General features: G+C 42.2%; 1 protein-coding gene across 2 annotated transcripts; it reads right to left on the reverse strand.

Moving 5' to 3' along the window:
* Positions 1-22: 22 nt before the first annotated feature.
* CCNE1 (cyclin E1) lies at positions 23-12,324 on the reverse strand. 2 transcript variants are annotated; one of them, XM_017828831.1, is made up of 11 exons: positions 12,296-12,324; positions 12,113-12,203; positions 11,875-11,943; positions 5,423-5,565; positions 5,210-5,345; positions 4,255-4,401; positions 3,354-3,449; positions 2,852-2,986; positions 2,656-2,767; positions 2,413-2,570; positions 23-1,533 (listed from the first exon to the last, which is right to left on the reverse strand). In XM_017828831.1, exons 1-11 carry the CDS (start codon positions 12,307-12,309, stop codon positions 1,411-1,413), a joined length of 1,224 nt encoding a protein of 407 aa, XP_017684320.1. In that variant the 5' UTR covers positions 12,310-12,324; the 3' UTR covers positions 23-1,410. The 2 variants fall into 2 exon arrangements, with proteins under 2 accessions (XP_017684320.1, XP_017684321.1); XM_017828832.1 differs by lacking the exons at positions 11,875-11,943; positions 12,113-12,203; positions 12,296-12,324 and adding an exon at positions 11,636-11,797 and having other exon boundaries at positions 1,118-1,533.
* Between the last annotated feature and the right edge of the window lie 542 nt (positions 12,325-12,866).

A 12,866-nucleotide genomic window follows, 5' to 3' on the forward strand; every position in this document is an offset into this window, starting at 1 on the left:
AAAAAAAGCCAGCAGCACCAAATAATTTGCTTACCATTAGTTACCATAGGCATTTTTATTACGTTAAAGCTTTAACATTTATCAGAATATTGGGTCAGGGAAGAGAAAGAAGGAGAATAACAAAAAAATAATAAAAAGCAGCCTTGCTGGGAACTAATGTTTAGAAAAACTAACCCACAACAGAGTAGGAGCTTCCTGAAGTATTAAGTGTTGTAGCACCTAAGTTATCTGCAGCAGGTCATGATGAATCCTGGTAGTCTCATAACAGCTTTAAGTGTTGTTGAACAGTCCTTCAAAGCAAACACAACAAGAAAAAACAGGCAACCATTTATTTCTGTATTCCCCTCTTCTCCAGAACCATGGCTTTCCAGACAATGTCCTGCTAGGACTTCTGAGGTTCTCAGACATCGCAAAGGTCAAGGACCTTCCTGTAAAAAAGGCACACAGCTCTCCAGAATTTCATTTTGCACAGATGATTATGATTATTTTCACAGATACTATGCCAAAATCCCAATGTTTAAATGATTATGTTTTAAGAGGTAGCCTCTTCCTGCTGATCACCTCTCACTAACCATCACAAAAGGGTAACAAGCCAGACAATGATTCAAGAATTTCCCAATATGCTGATGATTACAAGTGTGTTGTGGAAGGATTCCCCATATACTTGTCATGTTTATTATCCCCTCCCTAGCCTCCTGCATCTGGCTAGTGGAAATCCAAGTAGCCCAACATGACAATTTTACCTTAGTATCCAAAACAAGTTTCAATTGATAAGCCAATAGCGGTAAATAAATAAAACAATAGTTACCACACTATTCATCCCCAACTCCCAGACTATTAGTGGTCACAGTCTGAAAAAACCTTAGCTGATCATAATTAAAAGAAAAATAAAAGTATACATAAAACCAGCTGTCTTAGACAGCATTTTTATTAAAAGTGAATACACAGACACATAGCAGCTTTTACAATAAAAAGATTTTTAAAAGGCATCAAGTTGTAAGCCAGACATTCAAAAAAGAGGCTTTGAAATGTTGTCTTCCACAGCACTTTTTGCCCATTTGTCACCAGGGGACAGATTACCCAAAGGACAACCTGGGACAGGAACTAATTTAAACTTCAAGCCCTTTTTCTGAACGGTTGATCAAGCATCACCCTCCGTAGCAGCATCTGGAGCACACTTCGGTGTTCTTTCAAGTGGCTGGTGTACTTGATCTATCTCCTTAAAAATATTTTAACATTCAATAAAACTATTTCAAATAGAGAGACTCTTCTGTCACATGAAAGCAAGGTTTCCTTTTCAGATTCCATAAAAGCTTATGAACTTCACTGGCAGCATTTCTGTAATGGAGCAGGAGTGAAAACCAGCAGAACAGGCACTTCAGCAAAACTGTCTGTCAACAGTTTCTAAAGTCATATTGATGGTAGTCCAGAAGACAGTTTCTTACTACTTTGTGGTGGTGTAAGGACACCAGTAGGGAAAGGTGAAGTCCTATTTTGCTCAGCCAATATGGCTTGTTTTGCTTGAGCTCTGTCCTGAAAGTACAGGAAAAAGAGAAAAAGAAATCTTTACTTTGGTATGTCTATGCAATAGATCAACATAATTCAGTGTTTCATAACTTGATAGACTGCCCATCTGGAAATGCATTTCTGTTTGTAACAACCCCCCTAACAGTAACTGCTAAATCATATATAGTACAAAATAGCGACTTGTAGTTGTCTTGTAGTACAACTCAAAGAGATCATTATTAACTTTTGGAATCTGATGATTAGCATTAGGTATTCACAAGATACAAACATTCTGGTACCTTCAAGGAAGCAGAATCCAGAAACTGAACAGGATGAACTTTAACTTCTACTACAATTAAAGAATCCAATGAGAAAAACAGCTGCAACAGCTAAGATTAGCCACAGTTTGTTGGACAAGATTTTGATCCTCTGCAAGTTTCTCACATGAAAAACCACTCTTGCTCAACTGCTTGTCAACTACCACTGTCACACAACATTCCCATAAGATCAGTCTCAAGTGATCAGTCTTTATTTTTCTCTTTATCATCAGAGAAGACTGGATTATCCGTATTTCCTATAGAGAAGGGTCTAACACATGGTATTTAAAAGATCCTAAAGGGTAGAAACATGTTTCTGATTTCCAGGGTAATTATCTGACATTTCAGATGAGAGGCTGAAATCACAATCCTCTTTTTAAACTAAATACTGAACAGGTCAGTCCCAAGACAAGTCTCTGTCCCAAGAAATTTGGAACTGGAGTACAACCTTATGCCTTTTATCATCCAAATACACTCAGCATCAATCTGATAATACTTCACTTAAGTTTACTGTATGTTCTAACCAAAGAAGAAACAAGACTTCAGAGATTTCACAGACAGATTTTGTCCCCATCATGATCATCCATACCAGCAAATCAAAGCTGTTTATGTGCGTCTGTATATTGTGCAAATCTTCGGGAGCTATTCCGCTAAAGTGTTTGAGTTTGGAGCTTCCTACTTCCCTCAGAGCCATCGCAAACGGGACCATCCATTTCACACATTCCTCTATCTCACAGAATTCATAGCCTGGAAGACAAGGCACATGCTTATCTGCCTGAAGGAAGACATAATGTTTGTCAGTACATCAGACATAGTTTATAAATGCCAGTACCTGAAACCTTCTGCATCAGCTCAGATGAAGAGAAGTGATACAAAGCAGAAGCTGCAAGTATTCCATATGTATATTCCAAGCAGCCAATATCCAGCACACAGAGATCCAAGAGCTACAAGACAATAGATGTTTAATGAGCATAGCACAAGAACACTTTTTTCCAGGTGAAGCAGCATTTGAAGGAAATCAGTCTCACCTCTGTTATTTGTACAAATATTTGCTGAGGATATTGTGGCAGCATTACCTCGTAAAGCTCGTTTAAATATGCAACTTGCATGTAAACGTTTAGCCACGATACAACTGTCAGTGGATTTAAGTTCCAGTTAAGAGCCTGAAAGAGTAGACATACACAAGACTTCAGTGTCAATAAAGAGCTCCTAACTTAAACCACGCAACTTTGTATACTCTAGATAAGAAGCTCTAATCCCAGTAGGTTAAGGCATCTTTGAAACACACTAATCAAATCCTCTCCTGTACCTCTTCCTGCTGACAGGGTCAGGGATCAAATCATTTTGTTAATACACACATACTAGAGGATACTTTGGATCACTTGTTACCTAGAGAAAACACTTTTCTAATGAATAAGAGAAACTGTACCTCAGCACCACATAACATTAACTGAGGTGCTCTGCTTTTAGTCTGATCATGCTATACATTTTAAAAACTGAAGTGGAACTAATTCCACTTTTAAATGGTACCTTCATAATAATCAACTCCATACTGATGATTTCATCTTCTGTACAGGCTCCATCTGTAACATAGGCAAACTGGTGCAACTTTGGTGGATAAATTTCCTGGAAGACAGGAGATCACGTATCTAACTTGCGGCATAGGTTGTAACTAGTCTCATCTTAAATTAAAAAAAAAATTAAAAAAGAAATAAAAAGAACAGCCCACCACTGCTTCAACCTTTCAGAAGAGAGCAGGGGAGGGGAAAGAACCACCTCCCATTTCCTAATCCTGATGTTCTCTTCTACCTTTAATAGACACGGATTTTTTGTTCATCATAGCCTTCAACTTTCACTTTGGATGGATCAGTACAACCTGCATTATGCTTGACTACAGCACCACTGTGACTGTATCATAACTGACATCCAGATTTTTTTAAATATCCTAAAGAAAAGGCCTTTTATCTCTTGCTTGAGAAGAGTAGATTGAAGAATAGATCTCTTAAATGACTAACAGTAAGAACTTGAAAAGCACTGTGTATTTTAATTGTTCAATTTGTTCCAGTAACTAAAAAATAGCTCAGACTACCATGCAGTAGGTATTCTACTGACAACAGAACTGCAACAAGTGGTCTCTGTATACAGCAGCCAGCTAAAAATTCATTTAGCAACAGCAGTCAAAACTTTACATTTATTCTAGCACTGAATTCTCTAATGAGATAAAACTAGCTAACATCACAATATAATTTTACCCACTCCTAAAAAAAACAGGAGTGTTGAAAAGAAAATAAAGGTCTTTTTTTTCTATCCCTCAGCTTAAAAAGACGTAGCAACAAACTCCATAAAATCTGACGAAACATGTCTAGTGTACAATGAGTGTGCTGTGTGTGCATCCACATTTTTATGTGTGAGTAAAGCTGGAGATACTTACCTCAAGCTTTGCTGCTATGAATAAAGAAGTGACACCAATAAGCTGCAATAGTGTTTTTACAACATCCTGTTGCGTTGCCATAAACCGATCAAAGAAATCTTGTGCTAAATAAAAAGTTTCTCTATGAAGCTTGTAGGCTTCACAAACCTGGAGAGACAACAGAGATTGCAAAGGTCAAGAGCAGTGTTAAAGAGTCAAAAACAGATGCTACAGATGTATTAAAAAAAAAAAAAAGGACGAGATAGACATAAAATTCATATTGGCTTTCTGCTTCACTGCTATTGTGAAGTAACATGTTAACTAAGAGCATGAGTTAAACAGTTTCCTTTGGATAAAGTTGAGTGCCACTACAGAAACTTGCAAGAAAAAAAAATAGATCATAGAGAAAACCCTTTTAGGAAATGCAAGCACATGTTCCAACAATGTCAGAACATTATTTCCTCATTTTTTGCAAAGATGCATCTTTCTAACATCTCAAAAGAGAAAATTCTCACAAGTACTTTAGAATTAAGAGATGATGCCACCAAGTCATCCAAACAGCAAAAAAGACTCACACAGAGAGGAGGTGTAGCACATTCCACATGTCAAAAACTGATAAAAAGGTTGTGAGATGGATCTGATCTCTAACCTACCCCACCTTCCTTCTTACAGTGACTTTCACAATCATTTGTCCAACTTTTATCTGCAGCATGACCTTAAAAAGCTTACAGTGTGTTAGGCAAAAATTGATTATTATCCACTATCAATCTAAATGAATAACAGAATATATTGTCAGTTTGCAAACCAACTCCATACATCATATACTCTTTAAGTTTGGTGCAATTTATTGACAAAATTTAAGATGAATACAAGTATCTGGAGCTAAACGCAAAGATCGTGAAGTGCACTCGTGACAGTTATTAGTGCACTTCAACAAAAGCACACTTGAAACACTCACAACCACAGGAAAGCTTACCTCCATTAGCCAGTCTAGAAGGATTGTCCTCATTTTAGGTTGTAGCTGAGGGTGCCTTTGCAGATAAAGTTTATCTCTCACATAGGTCTCTTCTTTGTTTATCATGTTTTTCCATACGTCGTCCCTGTTTGCCCAGCTAAGATAGATCAAGGTTTAGTCTTGAATCATCAGACAAGAGGAAGGCAGAGCAGCAGCAGAAAGCAGCACACTTACCCTAGAGCTGGTAATGGGGTGGCTCTGGTTGGAACAACACTCAGATGTATAAAGCGAGAGTAATCAAGGCTGACTGGATCATCATCTTTATCCGGAGTAGGAATTAGCATATGGATATTCTCGTGAATGTTATTCCAGGACATCTAATAAATGAAATAGAAGATTTGACATTGTGCATTTTTAGATACTAATTTTGGTTTTAAGTAGAAGAAAAGACATTGGCATGAAACTATGACAAGCACTATGATTACCTCTTTAAACTGCACAGAATCACAGAGTGGTAGAGGCTATAAAGTCCCTCTGGAGCTCATTTTGTCCAACCCCCCTGCTCAAGCAGGGCCACCAAGAGCCAGTTACTCAAAAGCCTTCTGTACATGGTCCTGGGCATCTCCAAGGATGGAGACTCTCCAACTTCTCTGGGCAATCTGTGCCAATGCTTGGTCACCCTCACAGTAAAAAGTGTTCCGTGATGTTCAGAGGGAACCTCCTGTGCTTCAGTTTGTGTCCATCTCCTCTTGTCCCATCACTGAAAAGAGCCTGGCTCCATCTTCTTTACATCCTCCCTTCAAATATTTATATACAATTGATACAACCTCCATAAGCCTTCTTTTCTCTAGGCTGAACAGTCCTAGCTCTCCCAGCCTTCCTTATAGGAAAGGTGCTCTGGTTCCTGACTCATCTTAGTGGACCTTTTCTGGACTCTTCCCAGTATGTTCCAGTCTCTCTTGTACTGGGGAGCTCAGAACTGGACACAGCACTACAGCTGTGGCCTCTCCACTGCTGAGTAGCTGGGTGTTGCTTAGAGTAGAGAAAGTTTGCAACTAAAGCTGAAGAACATTTACCCTGCTCTCCTTTTCAAGGACCACAACTGTTTCATGTAAGAATATCCAAGTCAGAGTCTCCTATTGTCATGCTGCATTTTGTTTTTACAAAAAACATACTTGCCCTCAGTTAAAGAACAAGCAGATGGAACTTTAAGACCCAAATGTGAGGCTGGGATTTCTGGTAGGGAACATGTAGATAGGATGCCTGAAATCACAGTTACATGTAAACCATCTCAGACAGTGAACACAGAAAAATAGTAGTTTATAGAATTTCTCACTTATTCATCTAGCAGTGTTAAAATAAAAGACCAAAGCACTTACGATCCAACTGTTTTCAGAATAAAGAAAGTGCATGTTAAGCAATTGCCACTAAACTATCAAGTTGACAACTTCATATGCAGAATTCTGCTAAGGTCTGCAAACAGACATCCAACTCTTCACCTGTCATGTCCTTTTACTTTTATTTGGACTAAAACTTAAGTTTAGGTTTGCTTTTTCTCCTGCCTAACTCAAACAAGATCCAGTTGTACACGTCACGCAGTTCCCCGGGAAAATACTACTTGTTTTATTTGCAGTAGAATACAAAGCCAGCACCATGTCATCATGCCTAAGCAAATTAAAATCTGGCATTTCTGCTCAACAGTGAGGTCAGCCATTTTGCTGCAAACTGATCTGTTCTGCACCACTAAAAGGACAGAACTCCCTAACAAGATTTCTAATGTGCTTTTAAAAAATTTAAAAAAAAAATCAGAATAATCATTAGGTGCTAACAAGCAAAATACTACATGAAACTTTACCTCTCACAAAGAAGCTTCCACACTTGATTCTTGCCCTGTCCTTCCTACAAATGACATCACTTTCCAGCAAAATGGCCACCTCCTGCACCAGCTTCAAAAACAGAAACCACTGGCTTTATGAAACCAAAACCACATTTCACAGTTTGCTCACAGCTACGGCTGCTTTGTACTTTGAGTTACTGACACACAGATCAGTCCTTTTTCTTCTTAGAGTTCTGCATGCAAACCCAGCCATGCCACAAATGAATCTGAGTGGGGGAAGGCAAGAAGAGGGAATAGAATCTTTATATTAGAAATTACAGACTCCTTACAAACAGAAAATTTGAATCAAAGTGTCATATCAGCATTGCTTTAAGTTAATTTTTGTCCTCCCTCCCAAGTAGACTTTAGTCACACTTTGTTCTCCAAATTGCACAGCAAGCCCAGCTGCCAACAGCCTTTGCAGAAGTGCTGTCTTATCGGTTAATCAGCAAACCAACAGAAAAGCAGTATATTATATAGTATCTATTTAAAGGTGCCTACTACACCAGCAGCTTCTGAAGGACCAGAGATCTGCTCCACAAAGTTCTCAAAGCTGACACCTCACACACCACATACAACAACAGTTACTGAAAAGATTTCACCACCCTCAATCTTCTATAATGAAATAGAAGTAAAGGTCAAGAGCCTTTTAGGTGTTATGAGAAGAAGGGGAAAACAAAGTTTTTGACTATATAATGTCACTTTACAAGACAACCAGGGAAAAAATGCTATATACACAAAAAGTATATAGCTTAGCTAGAGACAAAAGAAAACTAATGTACAGGGCCCTCAAAAGAGGCTACTGGGGAGGGTGACAGGAGTCTGAATTAGTGTAGGTGAAGGAACACCATAACTCTGGCACAGATTATGGCTGAGGGAACGAGCATTATCAGACTCTTGAGCCTCCAAAGCAGATTTAGCAAGACGTTCAATCAAAAGTGAAAAACGTGATACCAAGAAACTGCATTACATCACACTGTAACTGTAAGGAAATAGGAGCCACCACTGAAAAAAAGAAGCAATTTAAGATGGGGAGGGTGTAAGGAAACCACGAAGAACTTCCTCTAGGCTTACACAGAGCCAATTTGAAAGCAGGGACCTGTCAGAAAGCAAAGATGTTACCAAGAGTCTGTGCAGCCTAACAGAGGAAATACTAAAGTCCTGGCCTTATTTCCAAGGCAAACAGGAGCTGAAGTAAGATGCAAGCAAAAAAATCAGTGGGGAAAAGCGACTCTTCAAATCTATACGGAGCCCAGCAGGAAAGCTTGGCGACACTCACACTAATATTCCAGATACAGAAACAATTAATCGGAGATACAGGTTGGAGAAATTAAACTGAGCACATGAGAAGGCTCCTCAGGAGAAGGAGCACCAAGAAGGGCAGAAGGTAGGTGACATGAAGTCCATCAGAGCAGTAAAGCCCATACAGCTCTAAACAACAAAGACCTGAGAGTTCACTAGTAGGTTTTTTTAAAGCTCAAACATTACCAGGCCTCAGTTTTCACTGATACATCAAACATTCATAGAAACACATCTTAGGAGCAACCTTCAGGATATAGGACAGACACAAAACAGAGCAGGTCATGACCACTGGGGTCATTGCTTACAGGCCAGGCAGAGCCTTCAGTGAAGAAGCCACTGTAAGAACACAAGCTGCTGAGACACTCGTGTGTCTCAGTGTGAACCAGGAGCCACCAGAAGCAGCTTACACAGATCCAGGTCAAGGAGGGCAGCAGAAGAGGAAGAGGATGACTCAGAACTGAATTCAAACAGCTAAATCAGAGGATTTTCACCATGAAAATCAAAGGCAGGGGAACAGGAGATGGACAGGCCTGTTTATCTCACCCTAAAAGCAGCACCTTGTAACAGAGACATCTGTATCGATCACTAGACCACAGCCCTAGTTTGCCCATCAGAAATAGTAAGACCTACAATTCCAGTCATTTTTCACTCACAGGATGCATTAGTTTGAAGTATTGGGTTTTTCTCTGCCATCGGAAAGGGATTCCAGAATTAATAAACAGGAGAGAGAAGAGCAACTGACATTATTAAGTTGTTCTAATTCTTTCTCAATGGCACAGGAGCTTCTACTACAATATTGTCCTGACTCAGATTAGGCTCAAGTCAAGCTCTCAGCCTGGGTATTTACATTCTTTATTTGTTTGTCTGAAGACTTGTAAGCTGTTTGTTTGCGAGTTTTGTTTTTTTAAATTGGATCTTCCAAAGTTAATATGCATTAGTCAAAGATATTTTCAAACCAGTTAGGTGGAATATTTTGACAACACTAAGATCAGTTTCTGAAAAATATTTAGTGAGAAACTGATCAAAACTATTTCCTATTACTCCACCTTTACACATGAAAACATTAGTTGGTTTCATCTAAACAAACTAACTTCCAGATTCAATTCTCTACTTTAGATGGAGGTGGTCATGTAAGTTGTATCACAAGTGCACAGACTAATCTAGTTAGATGAATTTTGTTTTACACGGAGCCTTGGAAGTGTATTCATCCACAGAAAGCAGCCAGAATTAATATGAGAATTGCTAGCAGAATTACAGCAGTGCTAGTTCTCTAAAATCAAACACAGAATTTATGCAATATTCTGCTGTCACAGACCTGATGATATAGCCACCCTTCATCACATAAAGGGTAACAGCATCCTAATTAAGAACTCAGGCCTTATGTTCCACAGAAGCAAACTAATGAATTGACTATGAAGATGTCATAAAGTGGGATGTGACCATGATATTTTGCTTTGTGGATAAACTAGTGTCAGTAAACAATTTATTTAATGTACAAGTCATGTGGTATGGGCTGCAGTGGATTTATAGCTGCTTGCATTTTAGAATTGTCATGTCTCAACAGAATAACTATCACCCTGGCTATCGTACAAGCCTGCTATACTGCTGCTGGAACCGTAAACATATTCTCATTAGTGGTCCATGGCAATTTATATCAGAGAATAGCTTGTGTCACACCATAGACTGAAGAGCTGCTGCTGTGCAGCCAAATGTTAGCTTTTTTAACCAGATCTGTAACAATCTGGCTACTTTGTCACAACAAAAAAAAACCCTTCTCTATGAAGAGAAAGATACACAGATACCCGTATTATTTATGGTTTACAGAATCAAGGGGTCAAATCCCACCAGCATCCTATGGTTAACTCAAAAAATTCCCAAGTAAACATTTTTAATGCCTACCACCTAAATTATATACATTTTAGCTTACCTATCACTCCTGAAGTATCACTAAATGGCTACCAAGCCAAGGACACAAACAAGAAGACAAAATTGGAAATCTTTATCTACTTTCAAAGTGGAAGGTCAATGTATGCAAAACATATTTCAAGTTGCTTTTCACTGTCTTTCAGGAAAAAAGTAAAATTGAGTCTCTCTTGAGATTTTTTCAATGCTACCTTATTATTATGCAATAAATATGCACTAGAAGGCCTTGCTCAGCTCAAACAGAATGAATCTTTTGGTGAAGGAGAAAGCTGTGGTGAAGGACAGGCAGCTCTTCCTTGTCAGAAGTGAGAAATTAGTTTAATATACTGTGCAAAAGAAAGACAGAAGGGAAGGAGAGATCCCCTCATTAAATGCTCACCATTTGAGCCCTGCTTAATATGTTGACTGATAACTAGTGTACGCAGTTGCAACAAGCAGAGGCCATTCCAAACAATGATGCCCATCTGTTATGGTACCACTTCAGTCTTAGAACTTCCAGCTGCCACTTCTGGTTAGATGTGCCACATTATGCACAGCCTCACGTACTGAGTGAGTGCAGCCTGCACACCCCGGTCCTGACTTTTGCAACTTAAGTATCACCCTGTGTGTGCAGTGATGGGCTGAAGTCTCAGTGACAGTGACTGAGCGAGCCTGTGTGTGCATGCAGACAAAAAAAGGAGGGGAATAAATGAATAACCCTGTTCCAGAACACAGGCTACTCTGTTTTATTTAGAGTGGGCATCTCAACGTACATGCCTTCAATACCACACACCAACGTGGCATGCAAGACAGATACCAAAAGCATCTCTGTTTTGAAGAGTACAGAAAGAACATAAAGGGAACTAGAGGACACCCCTAAAGGTGTCATAACTCAGATCATTCCAAGTGTTTTACTGAGAGAACTGGCAATGGTCATTATCAACCTCCACTGCAGGATTGATTTTCACCGGTGACTTTACAGAAATTATCCCTTCATTCTACAGAGAAATGAAGCTTATTTTACCATGTCATTAGCAACTAGTATACACTTCAAAGTTCTAATCAGGAACTTTGTCAGTATAATGACCCCTGTCAATGGGAATCTTCACTCTGCCAGGTGACAAAATGACTGCAAAGAGAACCATCTCAAGAGATGATTCTGTTTATGTGCTTAAGTGTCTCCTGTTAGGTCAGCAAGCTATATGAGAACGACTGTACTTTTCCAGCTCTCTAGAGAAGTCAGGGCAGAGTAGGCCTAAATGCATAAAAAGACTTCTCTAGAGAAGTCAGGGCAGAGTAGGCCTAAATGCATAAAAAGACTTCTCTCAAGTAGTGCACCCTTGCAATCCCAGGACATTTAAACATACCTAAGTATTATCATGTTTCAGACCAACACACCAGGCCTTGTCTCTTGCAAAGACTCCAAAGCAACGTGCATGAGCTGAAGTGTTTTGCAGGCTCCATCACCAGGGCCTACAGTCCCCCTTGCCCACTGCTATGCACCATGTGGCAGCTGCGTACATGTTTCACCACGTCTGCAATAATAACGAGGCACTGCAAAACAGTAACAGGGCTAAATAAGATTACCAGAAGCCAAATCAATTACCTGGTTTGCACACTGCTTTTTTCTAGTCAGCTCCATCTTGGTAATTTCTTCATCGGGATCCTGTAAGAACTACAGAAAGCAGTATATAATTTCCGGAGCACAAACTGCGGGACCAGCAGCTGTTGGTCCCCCAGGGGCACATCCCCGCACCCCCAGCGCGGCGAGTGGCCCCGCACCCCAACAAAAGGCGGCGAGGGCCCGGGCGCAGCCATGGGCAGCGGGCCGGGCCCGCACTCACCGTGGCCACATCAGCTTTTCTCTTGCGGGCTCGCATGGCCCCGTCCCCACCGCCGTCCGCCCTGGCGGGGCCCTTCTCGTCCGCGCGGTCACTGCCGAGAGAGGGGGAGCTGAGCGGCCGCGGGATCCTCGCGGGGGTGCCCGCGGGGCGCTCGGCCCGCAGGGCCCGGCCCGGCACACTCACCTCTGCCGGCGCATGGTGCCCTCCGGGCCCGGCCGGGGCGGGACGCGGCGCCCACAAAGGGCGGCGGAGGCGCGGAACGGGCCGGCCCCGCCGGCTCCCCCGCCCGCCCGCGCTGCGCTCACTCACCGCCGCGTCGGCCCCTTTCCCGGCCGGAGGAAGCGGGTGCGCCGGCGGGTGGTCGGCGGGTGCGGGGGGTGAGCCGGCGGGGCAGGGCGAGGCGGGAGCGCGGGGCGGGCGGGCTCCGCCGGGCGCCTCCTGCCCCTCACGGCGCGGCCGCTCCGCTCCGTGCGCGCAGCGCGCGCCGCGCCCGGCGGGACATTTAAACGCGCGGCGGCGGCGCGGGGCCGCCCCCCCCCGCGCACGTGGCCCCGCGCGCGGGGACGGGCGGGGCGGGGCCGCCCGCGCGCGGGAGAGGCGCGGGGCCCGCGCGCGGGGCTGGAGGGGCGGGGCCGCGGCCCAAAGGGGCGGGGACAAGAACGAGAGGGGCGAGGCCGGGGAGAAAGGGGCGGGGATAAGGACGAGAAGGGCGGAGCCTGTGTCGGAAGGGGGCGGGCCAGGGGGCGGGGCCCTG

The sequence above is a fragment of the Lepidothrix coronata genome, unplaced genomic scaffold (assembly GCF_001604755.1).
Source record: "Lepidothrix coronata isolate B3197 unplaced genomic scaffold, Lepidothrix_coronata-1.0 Scaffold153, whole genome shotgun sequence".
NCBI classification, from domain to species: Eukaryota; Metazoa; Chordata; class Aves; order Passeriformes; family Pipridae; genus Lepidothrix; species Lepidothrix coronata.

Excerpts from the sequence above, each read along its gene's own strand:
- CCNE1 (XM_017828831.1), bottom strand. Across the intron at positions 4,402-5,209 it reads TTCTAGACTGGCTAATGGAG|GTTTGTGAAGCCTACAAGCT; the intron begins GTAAGCTTTCCT and ends TTGTCTCTCCAG. Across the intron at positions 2,768-2,851 it reads TATTTGTACAAATAACAGAG|CTCTTGGATCTCTGTGTGCT; the intron begins GTGAGACTGATT and ends ATTGTCTTGTAG.